General features: G+C 37.3%; 1 protein-coding gene across 1 annotated transcript in view; it reads left to right on the top strand.

The window, feature by feature from the left end:
• The window catches only part of GRB14 (growth factor receptor bound protein 14), a 48,403-nt gene that overhangs the window by 13,289 nt on the left and 17,679 nt on the right, over nt 1-17,435 (top strand). The window contains exons 2-4 of the mRNA XM_072874405.1: nt 6,886-7,042; nt 13,505-13,626; nt 15,593-15,667. Of these exons, the coding sequence (XP_072730506.1) occupies nt 6,886-7,042; nt 13,505-13,626; nt 15,593-15,667 (354 nt within the window). The remainder of the gene's footprint in view (nt 1-6,885; nt 7,043-13,504; nt 13,627-15,592; nt 15,668-17,435) is intronic.

The following is a 17,435-nucleotide window of genomic DNA, read 5'->3' as shown; positions in this document are numbered from 1 at the left end:
CTTGATGGTCTTATTGAAGAAGATGACAGTTTCATTTCATTTCATGTCACTTCTAAAGTATCCAATCTGCCTATTTTGATTGTTTTTAATATATTTTCTGGTTTGTACATTGAGAAGAATGGTATCTAGAATACCTTGATTCTAGAACATTGGAGCCATAGAACAGAAAATGTTGCTGGCAACAGGATCTTAAAATTTCCCTTCCTGAAGTTGATAGGAATAAAGGGAGTCTGTGCATGACAGGGATTTTAAGTCTAATGCTTGTGTCACCTAAGCTACTGTATATATATCCTGCATATTTTTCTGCATGGGAGCAGTGTTCCTTCTGCCTCTTGAAGCTATGCTGTGTTCCAAATAAGAAGTTAGGATTCACTGGGACCTGTATTTTACATAAATTTGGTTTTTGGATTGGATTGGAACTGGAACTCAGACTTGCCCTCTTTTCCCATGGACAGGCTTTAGAGGTAATTGTCCCTAATACTAGGCAACAGTTCTTACCTGCCCAATTATACACGTTGACAAGTCTGTGCAGAAATCATATGGTGCCTTGTGAACCCTCCTTCAGAAGAGAGGTTCACAGGCTTAATGACCACCATTTTGGATTTGGGTGCCTAAAATATTAATGAATCCTCTATTGTTCGGTGCCTGTGCTTCAGTTCTCTGTGTTCTTTCCTTGCAAGGACATGTACAGGACAAATTTTTGAAAGCTGCTGTTGTGGCGACTGAGAAAATAGTTGCTGTACAACGAGCAGCTACAGTTTATCATTGTGCGCACTTTTTTTTTTTTTTTTTTAATGACATGTAGATTTCTGCAAACTGTGAGAATCCTTTTGGCCTGGAAATCTTCCCTTTGGAGGAAATACTGGAAGCTGCCCTTTTAACTGTAGACTGGATATTTAAAGGGAAAGTCCAGCATTCACACTTGGAAATGAAGACAGTAAACTTTACTAACACACCTTTTTTTTTTTTTAAACTAGTTGTGAATTAACCTGCCCTTAAATATTTTTATGAATGCAGAATTTTGCTGTTTCTCTCTAAAACCAACACAGACTATTGCTAGGAGTCATAAAATAGTTCAAAATGCTAGAAATTTCCAAGTGCTTCCATTGTAGTTCAAATACACTCCAAATTCCCCTACCCTCTGCCAATATCAATAAGCAAAAAATTTTGCCTAGCAGGGGGCAAGGTTGGAAGTTGGAGAACAAATGCTTCAGGCAAATAGCCTGTTAGTTAACACTAAAGACAGAGGTTAGCACAGTATCAAGCAGGATCTCAGGGGAAGTATGGCACCCTGGAGCGTAAGACTTTTTAAGGCCTGGTTTTGCATACAATAACTGTTCATTTAATATAAATGTGACTGAAATTGTAATGTAAGTACAAAATGTGCAATGTTTTATTCATGGGGGAAAAATAATTGTAGAAATGATAAGCTAAAGTTGGGTGCTTGTATCTTTATAAATAAGGGTGGCCTGATTTTTTTTTTTTAAAGGTGCTGACCGTCCGCTGTCTTAATGGCTATACAGGAGCGTTAAGAATCATGTAAATGTCAGGTCATTTTGATGTAGGCATCTAAATATGGACTCCATGTGCTAAGTGGTTCTTTTTCTGTTGGATCTACCTGGCTTTTTTCACACGTCAGGACTTAGTTTGAAATTTGAAACTCCTCAATGCAGGGTATGGTCTTTCCATATGTTTGTGCTGTTTCTGCAGATTGGAACTTCCAAAACAGATGGCTTGAAGATTCTGAAGAATCAGACTTGGACACCCTCTCTTAAAAGTCTATGAAACACATTATTTAATTATTGTAGTGGAGATGACGGTTTAGTGTGGAAGAAGACTCGGGGGAGTTGAGTCCAGCCTTCTCTTGCTCCTCCCTCCTCCCACACTGATTACCTTATGTGCTCTTTTACTTATTCTTTTAAACAGTTTCTGATTTTTTTGCTCCTTCTGACTATTTTTTAGTATAAAAGGTAGGGTCTCCTTTTTCGTTTTCTGTGTTAAATACTAGGTTATATTTGTCAACATTGATTTTACACTCTGAGTTCAGATGATTAGTGAAATACAAGCAATAACCTATTTTATTTTGAAGCAATATTTCTTATCAAAATAATTTTTTTGAGGGATGAAGATGCATTTCACATAATTCTGTGATCTTTGCTGATTTTTAATATATTAAAAAATGGGAAGAGGATGTGTAGGAAAGCTGTACCTCCTTGCCTGCTCCAATAGGCAATGAAAATAATTAATGCTTGTCACACTCAGCTTGGTGCTTTCTTCCTTATAAGAAGATCTTGGAGCAGCTAATTTCTTACTTCCAGTGGCTTAAATGGAAGGTATTGAGATGGTTTTTTTTCTGACCTTCGGAAGAACTAAAATCTCCATGTGTTTATAAACTAGGCAGGAAAGAAGAAGATTTGAGCACTACTGAGACAACTTTTTCTGTCTACTAATAGGTATAGTCAAGGGAAGTTAAATAGCTTGCTTTAGAACAAAGCTTGAGAGTGTATGATAATGAAAACTGTAATGACAGTTTGCTCTCGATTAGCAGCTCTTTTCTTGGGTGCTACTTCTCACACAAATTTTCAGGGGAAAAAATTGAAGAGAGTGGGGATGACTGTCCAGCCTAATGCATGATGATAACTGCTAATAAAAATAAAGAAGTGGTCACTCAAGCTTCCTCACCTCTATAGGAGGTCAGCATGACTGCATCTTTAGCATAATCCTGCCACCCTTAAATTCTTGGAGCATCCTCTACTTCTGGGAAGAGAAATATTTATTGCAACACATTTCCAAGGAAAAATGGGATTTTTGAATTTATCCTTTTTCATGTGATCCAATCCCCTTGGAACAAACACATTCCCAGCAAATCCTACAAGAGACTTTGCTTCAAACACAGCAGAAATCGCAGACTGAGCAACTTTTTCTAATTAAAAAACCCCTCAAAGGTCACTCCAACTGATGAGATTTATGCCATCACATTCAATTCATTAAACTAAAACTGTAACAGAAGTTCAGAAGGGTCTATTAGGTTGACTGCCTGTCTGTTGTCTCCTGCTGTATTTGAATCCCTTGCAAGGAGGAGAAAAAGGGCACAGCATTTGTGTTTTATAAGGTAGCGCGTCATAGCTGTGAGCTGGGGTGATTCGTTGTCCTAGTCTCGCGCAGGATTTATTTCCCTATACTGAGAAAGCCGAGTGAGAGTACTCACAGAGAATATAAACTCTGGGGTTTTCTTCCATTGTTTTTTTGTTGTGTTGTTTTGTTTTGTTTTAGCTGTGCTCCTGTAGTCCAAAGCCACCTCCAAGGCTTCCCAGTCCCCGAGTTGAATGGCCACAGGCAGCTCATTATCATGACTTGTGTTGCTTTCTTCAGCATTTTAAAAAGTCTTTTTCTATTTCTGTAGCAGTAAGAGTGTAGTCATCTGCACTGTGACTCTTAACCCTTTTAAAGAGAATTTCTGTAAAAATTGTCTATCAAGGGCCTCAGCATGGGCTGTACGTGCTCTTGTTGTAAAACAAGTACACCGCCTAACTTGATGAGTACCTGGAGAAGACTGTAGTTGCTAGTATGTGCTGGCAGGATCCCTAGTCAGGGCGCTGGCGTGGATTCTCACCCTGGCTTTATTGTGAGAATATTGAGAAATAGAATAGAATATTTCAGCTGGAAGGGACCTACAACGATCATCTAGTCCAATAGTAGGAAAGTCGCTTTAATTCTCTCCCTTCCTTTTGCCTTCTACACTGTCTCCTTTCTGGCACTTCAGCCTGTAAAATCTTTTAGATTCAGCCTGACATAGACTTACTGGAGAGGCTAATGAAGCTGTCCCTGACCTTCAGTGCTGCCCAGAGTAGGACATGTTTCAAGGTGATGGGATGCTCTTTTATCTACTCACTTGTACAGCCCTCCATCCCATTCACAGTGCACCCTGCCAGACACCTCTCTTAATTTCATCTTTGAATCCTTGCAATACTGCAGGAATTTAAATAATTAATGCCGGTTTATCCTGAACTGCAAAACATCATTTCTGTGTGACTGGAGTAGGAGTTTAAGTAAGTTGTGTGTGTGGAACAAGACCATACTGCAGTCGGACTGCATTGCTACTGGTCTCACTTGCTTAGCAGTGGGAACGCTGCCAAAGCATAGACATCTTATAAAACCAACCATAGCTGTCAACCACGGCTGCTTTGGCAGTATTGGTCGTTGAATTCAATATCAATGTGGTCTTTTTGCTTTTTGTATTAAATGTAAGTACTGGGCTGTAGCTTAGGCCCGTGAAACTCTGGATTGACTTTCTCCAAGGTCTGCCTGTTTTCCCTGGAAGACTCTGCTTTGAGGTGATTGGTTCATGAGTAGAGAGAGATTTTCACCACTTTAGAAGCATGATTTTAATGTTTGCCATATCCTGGAGACTGGTATCATGGCAAGGGTGGCTGAACCTCGTGTGGAACTCTTGAGCTGTGATAATTTATTAGCTGAAATATTAAAGCAAATCATCAGGGACTTCATGCTGATTTAATATGCTGGGCCAAAGTTTGTAACAGAACTGCTGTATATGTAGTTCCACAGAGAAAAGCAGTTTTTTGGACAGGAGTAAGGCCATCAGTGTGCTTTAATCTCTATGTGGTTTTCAAATGGAGTCCTTTTTCCTTGTTCTGGTGTTTGGAAAGCACAGGTGAGCTGACCTGATTTTTTTTTTTTTAATTTATTTTTGGATTTTTGCCATTAGTGGGAGAGAAGCGGGTGGCAGGAGATGCAGTTGCAGCTCCTTGCTTACTTTTCAATGTACTTCAGCACAAACCAGTGAAGGAGCTGCTATAACAAGTTAGGGCAACGGTACATTGCTGATTGCTCATTAGATGCTTGAAATGAGCATGTGTTTAGTAAGGTAGCAATTAAGGACTGACTGACAATAACATGCTTGTTTGTCTTTAAAGTAAGAACTTGTGTCTTGATGTTTAATGAAGGGTTTACAATGGTATTTAGGTTTTTGTGCATAAAGTTTAGGCGAGGTGTGTTGTGTATTGTGATGGATATGGATAAATTGAATAAACCGAGAGGAGGATTTTTGAGATAAATTGAAAACGTCTTGGACGCCCTTTGTCTTGAGGATGTCTGTGCTTTGGCACAGACAGGGTAGGCAGGGTAGTTTAACCTGTGCTGAGTTCCTTGCTATTGTGGCCAGACTGTCACTAGCAAGTGAGCTGCTTAGTGTTTCCATGGGCACAGTACACAGCAGGCACTGCGCTGGGGATGGACATTCAGGCTCTTACTGTTTTGGTAGAGAGGGAGTAATGTTGCTCAGTGTTACTTCACACTATTCGAAAATCTAAATATTGGGGAATAAATCCCATTCTTAAAGATGAATTAATGCATTCACTTCCCAGTCTCATGACATTGGGTGAAAATGCTTGTTTGAAAATACAAAGAGTAAAAAAGATGCATTCCAGACTTGATCACTTAGTGTGTTTCTGAGTACCTGGAAGACTTTTATGGCATGCTTAATGTTGCATCAAATCTTCTGTACCTACTGCTCATGTTTACCTGCCTGTTTGTATTTATAATGAAATGTCAAACATCTGTGTTATTTTGGGAACTACGTTACTATTCCAACATACAGTACCACAGATAAGAGTTGATCCTTGTGTCAAGAGCCTCAATATTTTTCACTATTTGTGTTTTGTCTACTTTTAAAAAATGAGAAATAGAGGAAATTTAACAGAGTATTGAGTTTCTTGACTGCTGTGAGGAATATGAAATTATTTTCTACTCTTATACAAGAAAACCTTCTGTGTTGACTTTAATGGGATTAGTTGCTGTGCAGAGCTTATGAAGACAGGGCACTAGTGATCTGCATCAATTCCATCCAATTCACTGATTCATCTGATTCATTTGATTCATTCTCCTTCAGAAGAAAATACAGAAAAAAATACCTAAGCGATCATGCCTTCTTTCAAACAGTCGGTATGCAGTAAGACTTCCTTAGCCTCTTCATTTGAAACTAAGTGTAAGCAGGTTTAGCTTCGCCTCTTCAAGAACTTAATGGTCAGCCATTCTTCTGGACTCTAAAATGTGTATCAATGTTGAAAAATAAAATTTTAAGCTGAAATTTAAAAGCAAAAATGACAAGGATAAGTCATGAGAGTTTATATTGCCTCCTTCCCCCCACCCCCCAAACATACTTAATAGAATAAAGAAACTTGGAAAAACTATTGAGATAAAACATGATAAAAATTGTCTACTTTGTGATACGTTTTTTACATGTACATCTTCTAGAACATTTTATTTACTTTCCTGGTCCTCATATGATAGTAATTCTTTTCCATGTAAGACGTTTTTGATTCTATATGTATGTATATATGCCTTTTTTTACTCATAGAACTCCAGTTCCTGCTTGTCAAAATTTGAAGTAGCTCTGTAGCATCTCCTGTTTTTATTGTCTATAGAATTGTGAGCATCTCAAATCTGATTGCTGTTCTCTGAACTAACTCTAACTTTATCAAATCTTTCTACAGTTTTGCAGTCATAGAGGTCTTGAGTTTTACTGTTTATCCTCTATGATTTCTTCTTTAGCTTGTAAAAGAATGTATAGTTGCACTGGGTTTATTTACCTCTCCATTACCTTTTTTTTTTAAAGTGAATGCTCCAATCTGTCCAGTGTCCTGTGGCAAGGGATGTCCGGTAGCCAAATTTAGAAGTGGGATATGCTTTGCTCAGCTGTTTTGTTCTCAGTTACACCATTGCACTACAGACAAATGGCTGCCTTTAGTATTGCATCCTGTGTGTATAGGTTCTTGTCTCAGTCATGAAGCTGAGAGAGGAACATATTTGGACTAACTGAATCAAAGATTAAACTTATGGATATTTTAGCTGTGTTATTTATTGCAGGTAATTAAAGTGTATAGTGAAGATGATACTAGCAGAGCTTTGGAAGTACCAAGTGATATAACAGCCAGGGATGTATGTCAGCTCTTGATATTGAAGAACCACTATATTGATGACCACAGCTGGACTCTGTTTGAACAACTTACCCACACAGGTTTAGGTAAGACTAATGCTATACAATGGTATGGCAGTAAATAAGGTGTTTGGTTTTCATTTTCACATAGAAGTACAATTGTAATAGAAAGGCTTGGAAACAAAATGATGAGAGGGCTTGTATGAATTTGTCTTTTGGGGGTTTGTTGTTTCTGTTTCCCTTTTTTTGAAAACATAGCTATAAAGTACATTTTTTCATAGTACATTTGCCTCACACTGCTTGATCTCCATCTGTAAGAGTGATTGGAAGACACTGACCATTAAGGTTCTCACTGCAAATTCTTCCTTGCTTTTCTTTGGAAGTTATTCCTCTTTTACTGGTATTTCCTGCTTATCTCTAGCAAGACTTGGGTTATTTTCATTGCAATTAAAATCTTTGTTGTTCCCAACGCACCTGAGTGAAATCTCTGACTTCAGGGACAGAAAGCGGTTACACGGCGCTATTCTATCTGGACAATAGGACTCAGTCTTCAGAAATAAAATCAGAGTACGCTGCCAGTATTTTCCTTCAATACAATCAGTTTGGCTAGATTTATTGTGAACTCTAGGACAGGACTACTTAAAAAGCAAACCAAAACCATTCTTCTAAACTTCCAGTTATGGACCAATGAACTGTGTTGAAGTGACTTTATGCTTAGTATTTTAAGTTGCTGGAAATGAAACGCTCTGAACTCCTTCCACATCATCAGTGTTCCTCTAGTGTAGTAGAAAAACCTCTTTTTCTATTATACAGTTTAAAAGGTGTAATCTGTGGTTTCAGATTACAACTATAATTTTAACTTCTGGTCTCTGTTCCTTTTTGTAGTGTATAGATGTAATTTTGTGGTATAAAAACACATTAAGACAAATTTAATATAGGGAGAAAGGGGATGTTTGCAGGCATGTAGAAAATGCAGAACAGAGGAAAGACTTCACTCACCAAAAAATTAGTTTAAAAGCCCACTGCTAGGACGTAGTATTGAACTGATACTCTAGTCAGACAATCTTACTTCCTTTTACAGCACTACATTTCAGTACTGTATTGTGTTTGGTCTTGATAGGGAATTATATCAGGAAAATCTACTAGAAGACAAATGCTATAAAAAATCTGGTTTTAATTTCATGTCAGTCAAAGTTTCTATTTATTCTTGAACTTTGGCACTGTACTAGAGTTACCAAAGGTAGTACTTCTTCTGCAACCTCAAGGGCGGTTCCAGCTGCTAGTGCAAAGTGTGGCTTGAGAAAGAGGACGTTTTGGGGGCCTTCCTGCATTCTAAAATACGTAGAAAACTCCTTGGAGTCCTTAATTCTCAGAAGAGACTGCACTGGTACCTGGTAACTCCAGTACTGTCAATTTAAAAAAAAAAACTCACACACCACCAACAAAAAAGCCAAACACCCCCCCATACACACACCATGGATATTTATATATGGCTAAAAGCTATTGTTAAACTCCCTTTCTGTGTATGTATCTAGGGAATCTGGACTCATGCATTTGTGTAAAATAAACTTGCCTGTGCATCTCCGACTGTATTATGTTTAACAGCTGTATTTTAAAGATGAACTACAAAAGCTAAAACTGTTTTCTGCCCTTTTCTGCTCCTTTATCCTATGAAGGCAGCCACAAACATTTTTCAAATTTTTTTCTTGCTTTGTAACATTTCAAAGATATTTATAACCTTTTGCACTGAATGTATCAGTTGTAAGATGCTTCCAGCTCAGAGTTAAATCTGGGTCGAGGCTGTAAATGACTGACTGCTACAGAAGAGGAGATATAAAAATGGCTTTAGACAACACTACTACATAAACAGTAGAAGTGTTTTCTGTATTTTATAGTGTGGCTGGTGTTTAAGTAGTGTTGGTAACTATTGAAGCAGACACATTTGACAAACCATGCCAGAACAATAGTGTCATTGTTTCTCCAGGTTTATTTATTTGCACGATACGCTTTTTGTCAAATAGTGCTTCAGTCTGAAGGATTTCTTGGAAGATTTCAATATCAAATCATTAGTGAAGTTGCTTTTCCTAAGATTCTGAAATTCTCAAAATTGCTGGCGTGCAGGTCTGAAGACCTGCATTCACCACAGTCTGCTGATTGCTCCAGCTGCTTTGGCCATAATTTTAGAAAAAGGTGAATTTTTCATTTTCAAAATAAAATTATTTCCTAGGTGATGAGGATGGCAATTCAACATTACTAGCCAAAGAAAGGAACAACTTGAGATATCCTTTTTTTTTTTAGATTTATAATACTGAATAGTAATGGATTTATTTTTATGATACTGTTAGATCTGGTTTTGTTTGAAAGGTTTAACATACTGATCTTGACTTGCATTAAGTATATTCTTAAGTACTGGATGAGTAGTGTGAACAAATATTTTTCAAATGATGATTTAGTTTTGGACTGTTTGCTATTTATTATTCTGTTGTATGTTTTACCCATGGAAATTTGTCAGCTTTTTCTGCTCCCAAGTTAAATGAATGGACATAGAAAGGAGAAGTACTGTGAGTGAGTGTGTATGTCTGTATAAATTCCAGTATGATGGGGATTAATAATTCATTCATCAATTAGTGAACATTTTCTTTAATATCTAACAGCTGTCTGAATACCCCTGAATTAGATATGATTGCATGAATCTTAGTGAGCTGAGCACAGCGTTCTGCTTTTAATCAAGACAGACATTAATTACATCACCAGAGTGTGCCTTCATTGCTGTGTGGAGGTATCTGCATGTGAAGGTTAAAAAAGAAAAAAAAATAAAAATCCCACCCAAAAGAAAACATAAAACTGTGGTCTCTGTATTCCTGTTTTCACAAACCTATATGCTCTTTAGTGTGGAACTATGTTGTTGAACATTAAGCATGGTCATGTCCTCACTGCATTGAATGGCAAATGCTGACCAGGTGGTGTTGACTCGGGACGAGTGGGCAGGGGAGATGGTTCCTCCATCCGTGCTGCTTCCCCTGGGTGCCAGCCAGTGCACCCCATCTGCCTGCTGTGGGGCACCCACGCGCACAGCCCACTGCTGTTGCCTTACCACCTGGGACGCTCAGCCTTCCTGCAAAGTTTTGCAGTGGCCTGGGCTCTATTTCAAATATCTGAAGTACGATTATTACAGCACTATAAATCACAGTATATTTCAGAACTGTGTGCTTCTGGTATGCATCCTTTTTGTCCCAAGCTATTGAATTCAAAGACATTCTTGGACATCTTTCACCTTCTCTAAGATTATTGAAGGCAGCTGAGGTGTTCCTAGATTTGGATGATGCCATGTCATCCCTGCCACCAGGTACCTTGGTGTTGGAGTCCCATACTTCCCCTGCAATTCCCCTGTACAGGCCAGGTTGTGAAAACAGATCAGTTTTCCATAGCTGTTCTCCTTTTCATGGAAAATACTGTCTTCATCCTGAAATGTTTCCTTTTCTAGTGAGAAAGTTTTGTGTTGACTGTAAACAATTTTCCATTTGCTTCTGCAGCTCAATAGACAGGTGTTCTAGGGTTCCTCTTTGAGTAGGCGATAGTGCCTTGGCCAAGCACATCATCGTTGTGTTTCAGTCTCTCATTTTGATTTCACTATCTGCATTCTTTTAGGTAGCCTGTGGGAAGGCTCACAAAGCACCATCTGTGCAAAAGTACTGGGCGATGGCTTTTCTGGTTTTTATTTAGTTTAAATTTTTTTCCCCTGCTGGGTGGCTAGAGAGGAGGCTATTTGAAATGTGTTCTGTCATGCACTTCAATATGAAATCTTCTTTCGTGCGCTTTAGTTACCTTCCATAGTTAAGGAGACTTTGTTTTGGACTGTAGCAGGTGCTCCTTATGTTAGAGCTAGTAGTAATAAAGAGATGGTAGAGAGGAAGGCAGAAACTCTCCAGTCTAGCTGGAAGAGAAAAATGATCTAACTAAACCGAAGTGCAGCTTTTTCATTGCAACGTTTAGGGATTTAATTACAGGGCTGTGTTTTGGAGGGCACTAACTCCGTGTTCCAGTTCCTTCAAGAAAGTAAGTTGAATCAATTGTAAAATACTCTGTGATGTGACACCTTAAAAATAAAGAATTACCAGCATCCTTACCCATGCATTGGGGTGATGCAGAATGTCTTATTTTTGTACCAAGAAGCAAGTCTTGAGGAAATGGTATTTTCTTAAATGTCACAATGCCAAGCATTTAAGAGTTTTAAATGTCATCCCAGAGGAGCGCTTTCTCTCTATAAAACTGAAAGGAAAAAAAATGATGGTTTTGAGTAAGAGCTTCAGTTCTTTAGTGTCTCTCTACTCCTGCATCTGAAGAATGTGTTTTGGAGTAGAGCAGCCTGTACAAGATTTTAAAATGCTCACTTTTCTTTCAGTATTTTTGGGGTATGTTTTGTTTTCTAAATTGTTTTATGTTTTTATTTACTTCATTTGATCTGGTTACAAAATGTGAGTTTCATGTAGCATCCTTAATCTCTGTCTTTATGGGCTCAAGAATGAGTTAAATTTAATGAAGAAGGAGTTAAATTCAGTGGAAGTTTAACTTTTCCCTACTTGATCTGTAGATAGAGTGCTTTGTCTTCTGCTAGTCGAGGGCTTGATATTTTCCTACTGAGGTGAAATTTAGCTGTATGAGTGTATTGTCACTAAATTTGCTAGCTGAAAACTTCCTGAAGAAGCTTATACATTTGCAGGCTACGATAAGGCTGTTACCCACATGATGAGACAGTGTGGAAACATGAAGCAGTGACTGGCGAAAGAGGTGGCAAGAGAAGATCAATAAAAAGATGTTGTAGTTCTAAAGAGGTTTTAATGATTTCAAATTTGAGATTTGATTTTTATCTTTTAGAAGGTTGTGCATGCTATACTTTATGAAAGTTAGGCTCTTTGTTTAGCCAGGACCACTTGCAAAAATTTACCATTTATATTAATTTAATGTTATGCCTAATTAAGTTTTTTAAAAAATCTATACAACTCTTTTATCTGCTACGATTTTTTAAAAAGTTTCTAACAACTTGCAGTTATATGAGAGCATCAACATTCATTTAAAGTACATCATAAGATCCCTTATGGTAATGCAATGAAGTGTAGAAAATGTGATCAGAAAATTGTGAGTTACATGGTTTTTATAATATATTTTTAATTGCCTTTTCCCTTTGAAACCATGATCAGAATTGGATGTTAAAACCCCATTGGATGTTAAAACTCCCATGGCAGGGAGACATAAGTTTAGATCTCAAACCTATTCTTAACCCATAACTCATTATTGGGGTGTAATTTAAATTTGGAGGTGCCAATGATCATTTAAATGAGATCTACATCTTTGTTCAACTCCATCTTGTTCTCGTTAGTTTGAGTCCACAATAAAGTACAAGTGGCCACAAAAACTCTATACTCATTTGGAAGCATGTTCATCCTTTTTTTGTTACATGATTTCATAAGCTGCTGAAACTTATTAAAAAAACCCAAAAAGGCGGTATAAATAATATTGTACAGAAATTATCCATAGTCTTTCAGGATTTATGCTTAACTTGCTGCGCTATTAGTAGTCCCATTACATTACTCAGAGCATGCAACACATAAACATGCACAAGACATCTACAGGAAAGTTCTTAAATACTATATCTTTCCTATAAGTGCATTTCATATTGCTGTAAAATCAAAAAATTCACTCAAGAATCTGAGGAACAGAAGCAGACTAAAGCAGTGAGAATACAGATTCTGAACGCTGGTGTTGTGGTACAAATAACGGAATTCATTGCCTTTTCTTCCCCTCACCCCACTGCAAAGCCAAACTACACATAAGGATTCACTTTGTAGGTTATTTTTTTGTTTTGTTTTCTTTAGGTTTTTTTCATGGCTTACTTTTACCATTCCTTTTGCGTATGCTAGTTCTGCGGCTGCTAAAATTCTCAGTATCCCTCATTTGTGCAAAAACATCAAAACACTGAAATGCCCTAAGTTCATTTGCAGTTTTAGAAATGCTTCAGGACATAGTAGGGACCTGGGGAGAAGACGACAAATTAATGCTTTTCTATATTGCAGATAACTTGCACCGTATGAATGATGCATGAGAGAAAGGAGCGTTAGAAAGACATTCCTGACGCCCCAGACAGGCTGAGTGAATGGTTGAAGTGGTCTGCTGCCTGCTGCCCCATGCGTCACACAGCAGGAGCTGCCTGGCTTCTGCAGGGAGAACGTGGATTTGGCCGTGAAATGGAATAAAGCCCTCAGCTGCCCCTGTAAAAGAAAACAACAACAACAAAACATGAGCAAAAAACCCCACGTGTGACCTACCTCAGAAGTTGGGCCCTACTGAGGTGGAACAGTAACTTGGTGTAACATGGACCTGATTAATGGACTGTGTTCAGATTGCTTGTTTCATGTTTTGTATTCATTTAAATTAATTTAATTTAATAATATTTTTATTATCTGAGCTTTGTGTTTTCACATTCTACTCTTAGGCTCTTAGGTGCAGGTTATGTATTGGGTTTTTTTAATTTGTTTGGGGTTTTTTTTACAGGAAGAGCTATAGAAGATCATGAATTAGTGATGGAAGTCCAGTCAAATTGGGTAATGGAAGAGGAAAACAAACTGTGTTTTAGAAAAAATTATGCCAAGTATGAGTTTTTTAAAAATCCACTGGTAAGTCCTAACAATGTATCTGTGAAGTGGTGCAATTGCTGTTGCTGCAAAATAGTCTTTTCTGTTACGCACAGATAGGCAGAATGTAAAGCTGTTAGTGTAACATGAATCAAAAGGAATAATTGTGAGGGAGTATATGGGACATAGGAATATATTGTAGTGTGTGTAACTGTTGGCTGGTCCCTTTGTTGCAATTGTAAAACATCAATATTCTTACTTTTTTGGGGGGGGTGAGGGGGGCAGACATGGGTTTAACTTTATTGAAGTTTGCACATGGACCTACGACAAAATATAATTTTTGAAATTGAGTGAATTTTCCATCAAGTGACAATAAAATATAAAATGAAGCAGTGTGAGGAGGGGCATCTGTAGCAAAGATTATTTCATTGTTAAAGTGAAAATCAAATGTTATGGCCTAGCGCTGCCCAATGGCAGCTTCTCACAGCTGCAGCTAAATGACAACTGACACAAAAGGCCATGAGCAGCCATATCCTATGAAGAGTAAGTGAAAGTGAAGACCAAGTTAGTGGATGTAAGGAATAGAAAGAGAGCAGAGAAAACTTGTAACTCAAGGGTGTTGCCAAAGGTTAATTCTGCTGATTCAGACCTTGGCTGATGGCAAAGGCCATGGAAGCAGTCCTAGCTCAGCATGAGAAACTCACCATCTGGTTGCTCAAATGCATGGTGTATTTGCATCACTCCTAATGCTGTCTCTTATAAAGCCAGCTTGTTTCAGATGTCAAAGGGAGAAATAGCAGAAATGTATGAGGTGAAAGGTGAAAAGTGGAAGGGAATTCAAATTATCTACCTGTGAAAAGGATGAAGAGATAAATATTAAGATAGCAAAAGATATGAGATCTGAGGGGTTTTTTTTCTTGCTCCACCTGTGTTTCTCTGGGCAAATCATGTACTCCCTTGACATGGAGATATCACTGCACAAGTGAAAAATTCTAAGCTTGAGATGATCTACAGTTAGTAGAGAAGCTTTCGAAGAATAAGCATGTTTGTGTATTGCTTAACCCGTGAGTGGAACCAGCTGTGGAGTGTGGCAGACATGCAGCTATGACTAGCATCAGCAGCTGTGGCTAACCAGAGTCCTTACTGTTCCTGTTGAGTCATTATTCTGGGTACTCTGGTCCCAGGTGTAGCAAGCATGCTTTATCAGAAGTGAGTTGATGTGAATTAACCCTACTGGTAGTTAGTTCAGTTTTATTAAAAATGAAAGTCAGCAGACATTTGATGGTCAAGGGAATATTAGCTTCAAACTTGTCCAAGCCTTGAGAAAACTTTATTAGTAATGGTCAAACTCTTGGCTGGTTCATATCTGCATGACTATATTGAATTCCCCAGCTGCAGGTCTGTCCCATAAATCACCCCTTGAGCTTTCCTTGATAATGAAATTGGCACTTTAAATGTGGACTTTTTAATGACACCATATTGATGTAGTCAGATTTTTATGTTAAGTCATATTCATATCATATAAAATGGACAATTAAACCTGCGAGGACTTGTTCTCTATTAATGGAAGTTATGCCAAAATATTTTACTGTGTTTCTAGTGTAATTAAAACAATAGAAAACAATATATTTTTCAGCATGTTGGTGTATATCCTCTCTACTTTGTAGCATATTGAAGCCCCAGGCAAGTCTTATATGTCAACAGCAATAGAAATTACTGCTAGAAAAGCAACACTAAGGGCCAAGTACTGCAATATGACTTGCACTGGTGTATGAAAACTTCTTGCTTCCAGAGAACATTGATGTTTTCTCAAAATTCTAAGTTTTTCAGCAAATAACATATAGGATGTCACAAATTTAGGAATGATATTAAGGTTAGCTTAAATTATTGGATCAGAGAATCTGCAGTGTCTTGCACTGCATTGAGAACTTTAATTTTACGTCCAAAAGAGATACGAAGTTTTATATTTATTTTTACATAACTTTGATACAAACTATTATTGTTACAGAGCTTTTTTCCAGATCATATGATATCTTTTCCAAGTGAGACCAATGCAGCTGTAAGCCACTCTGGGATATTACAGGTATGTAATATTTGAATGAAGACGAGCTCAGAATTTCCAGTTGTCTGTGTTGTGTGAGCATAGCTCTTTGTCACTGTTGGATCTGTTGCTAGGTTTTGAATAACTCAAAACATGGTTAATAACTTTTCTTCCTTATGAGATATGAAGTGATGTGTCCCTTCCAGACAGTTATTATATGACCACAGTTGCAAACTTGCATATTCTTTCAGAATCAAGAAGTGCCAAAACAGACAAAATGCAGTAAAAATGGTTAATACCTTTATTGCGTATTTCAGGTGAAAGACCCTGTTCCCTTAAAAAGGTGGAGTGCTGCAGTACTCAGCACATAATTAACAGCAGGCCTTGGTAGAATACTGAGGAATGGGTAATGTGATACAAATGGATATAAAAAAAGAGTTAAATGGTTAAACTTAATGAGTAGAAAATTTAGACTGACTAGTATGATTTGTTAGCTTGAAGGCTACTGTTGCCTTGAAAAAAAATATGGTAGGTCACTCAGTGTTAGTCATCTTTTAAGTGGACACAAGATTTTAATTTACAGTGGGAATAATTTCACAGAATGACCATATCAGGGATCATCGTCTTACTTCTCAAAGAGGGGAAGAATGAGTAATAAAGGTGGGAACATACACATCATTCTTGTTTGCTTGTCACTAGAAAAATTAATTAATAGAAGAATTTTCACTGGTCTTAAGACAACAATGTGTGAGTTTTGGGTATAAAGAATGATTGGAAAGGCAACATAATAACACAAGATATTTAAGGTAGAACTAAAAGAAATATAGAAATTACAAAATGTTTTTTGGATCTGTATAATAAATTTTACCTTAGCATCCACTAGTAAATGAAAAGCATTAAAGAACTAATTCTCAAAGCATTCTTCTGTATTAAATAGTTCTGTCCTTACGGAAGTGGATGTTAGTCAGGAGGTTAAGATTATCCCAAATATAGTAAAAAATGTTTCAAATTAAATTTAATTGACACATGCTAGATTCCGTAAATAATTTTTACAAACCTAAATAAAAACTTTGTAATTTCAAAAGATGCTGCATATCTAATGAAAAGTGGTTCACTTCTGCTACCTAAATAGCAAATAGATTTTGCAGTCTAACATAAACATTTAATTTAGAAAATCTTGTCCCCTGTGTTAATAGAACTTAATATTTTTCACTCGCAAATGTAATTTGGTAGTTTGAAAAAAATAATGGGACTGTTTGCCATATACTCTTGCACAGAGCTTCCTTAAGCCGATATTGTGATATGTACAATGTGTGCAGAGCTTGTGGGTAAGATTAAGACTCATTCTAAATATATATAGTTACATCCCATTTTCATAGCTTGAAAAATTTTGTTACAAACTCTCCTCTGCTGCTATTTTATGTTGTATGGTCTGTTTAATTGTATTTTGTCAAATGAAACTTACTAGGCTCAAAGTAGAGAATACACTTGTGGGTTGTCCAGCTGTTATGCACGTTTCAGCAGAAGCAGTTGGGTAAATTGTTTACAGTGGGTCACTATTTCCGTGGAAACTTTCATTAAGACAAGTTAATGGGCTTGCATTATTATTTGTGATGTGCTTGGTCAAGTATCAAGAGAGACATTAGTTTTAAGAACTCAGTGCTTACAAGTGATTAAAAAATCACTTCTGATACTTTTATAGCTTTTTGTGTATTGAGCTGTAAGCAAGTAAAATGTTTTTCAGGTATGTTTTTCTTGACTTCAGTTGAAAATGAAAGAGTGAGTATTTTGGCTGATGACTTTAAATCAG

This window comes from Ciconia boyciana, chromosome 10 (genome assembly GCF_034638445.1).
Source record: "Ciconia boyciana chromosome 10, ASM3463844v1, whole genome shotgun sequence".
NCBI lineage: Eukaryota > Metazoa > Chordata > Aves > Ciconiiformes > Ciconiidae > Ciconia > Ciconia boyciana.
Note: the sequence above shows the minus strand (reverse complement) of the source record. Positions and strands in the feature narration are given on the sequence as shown.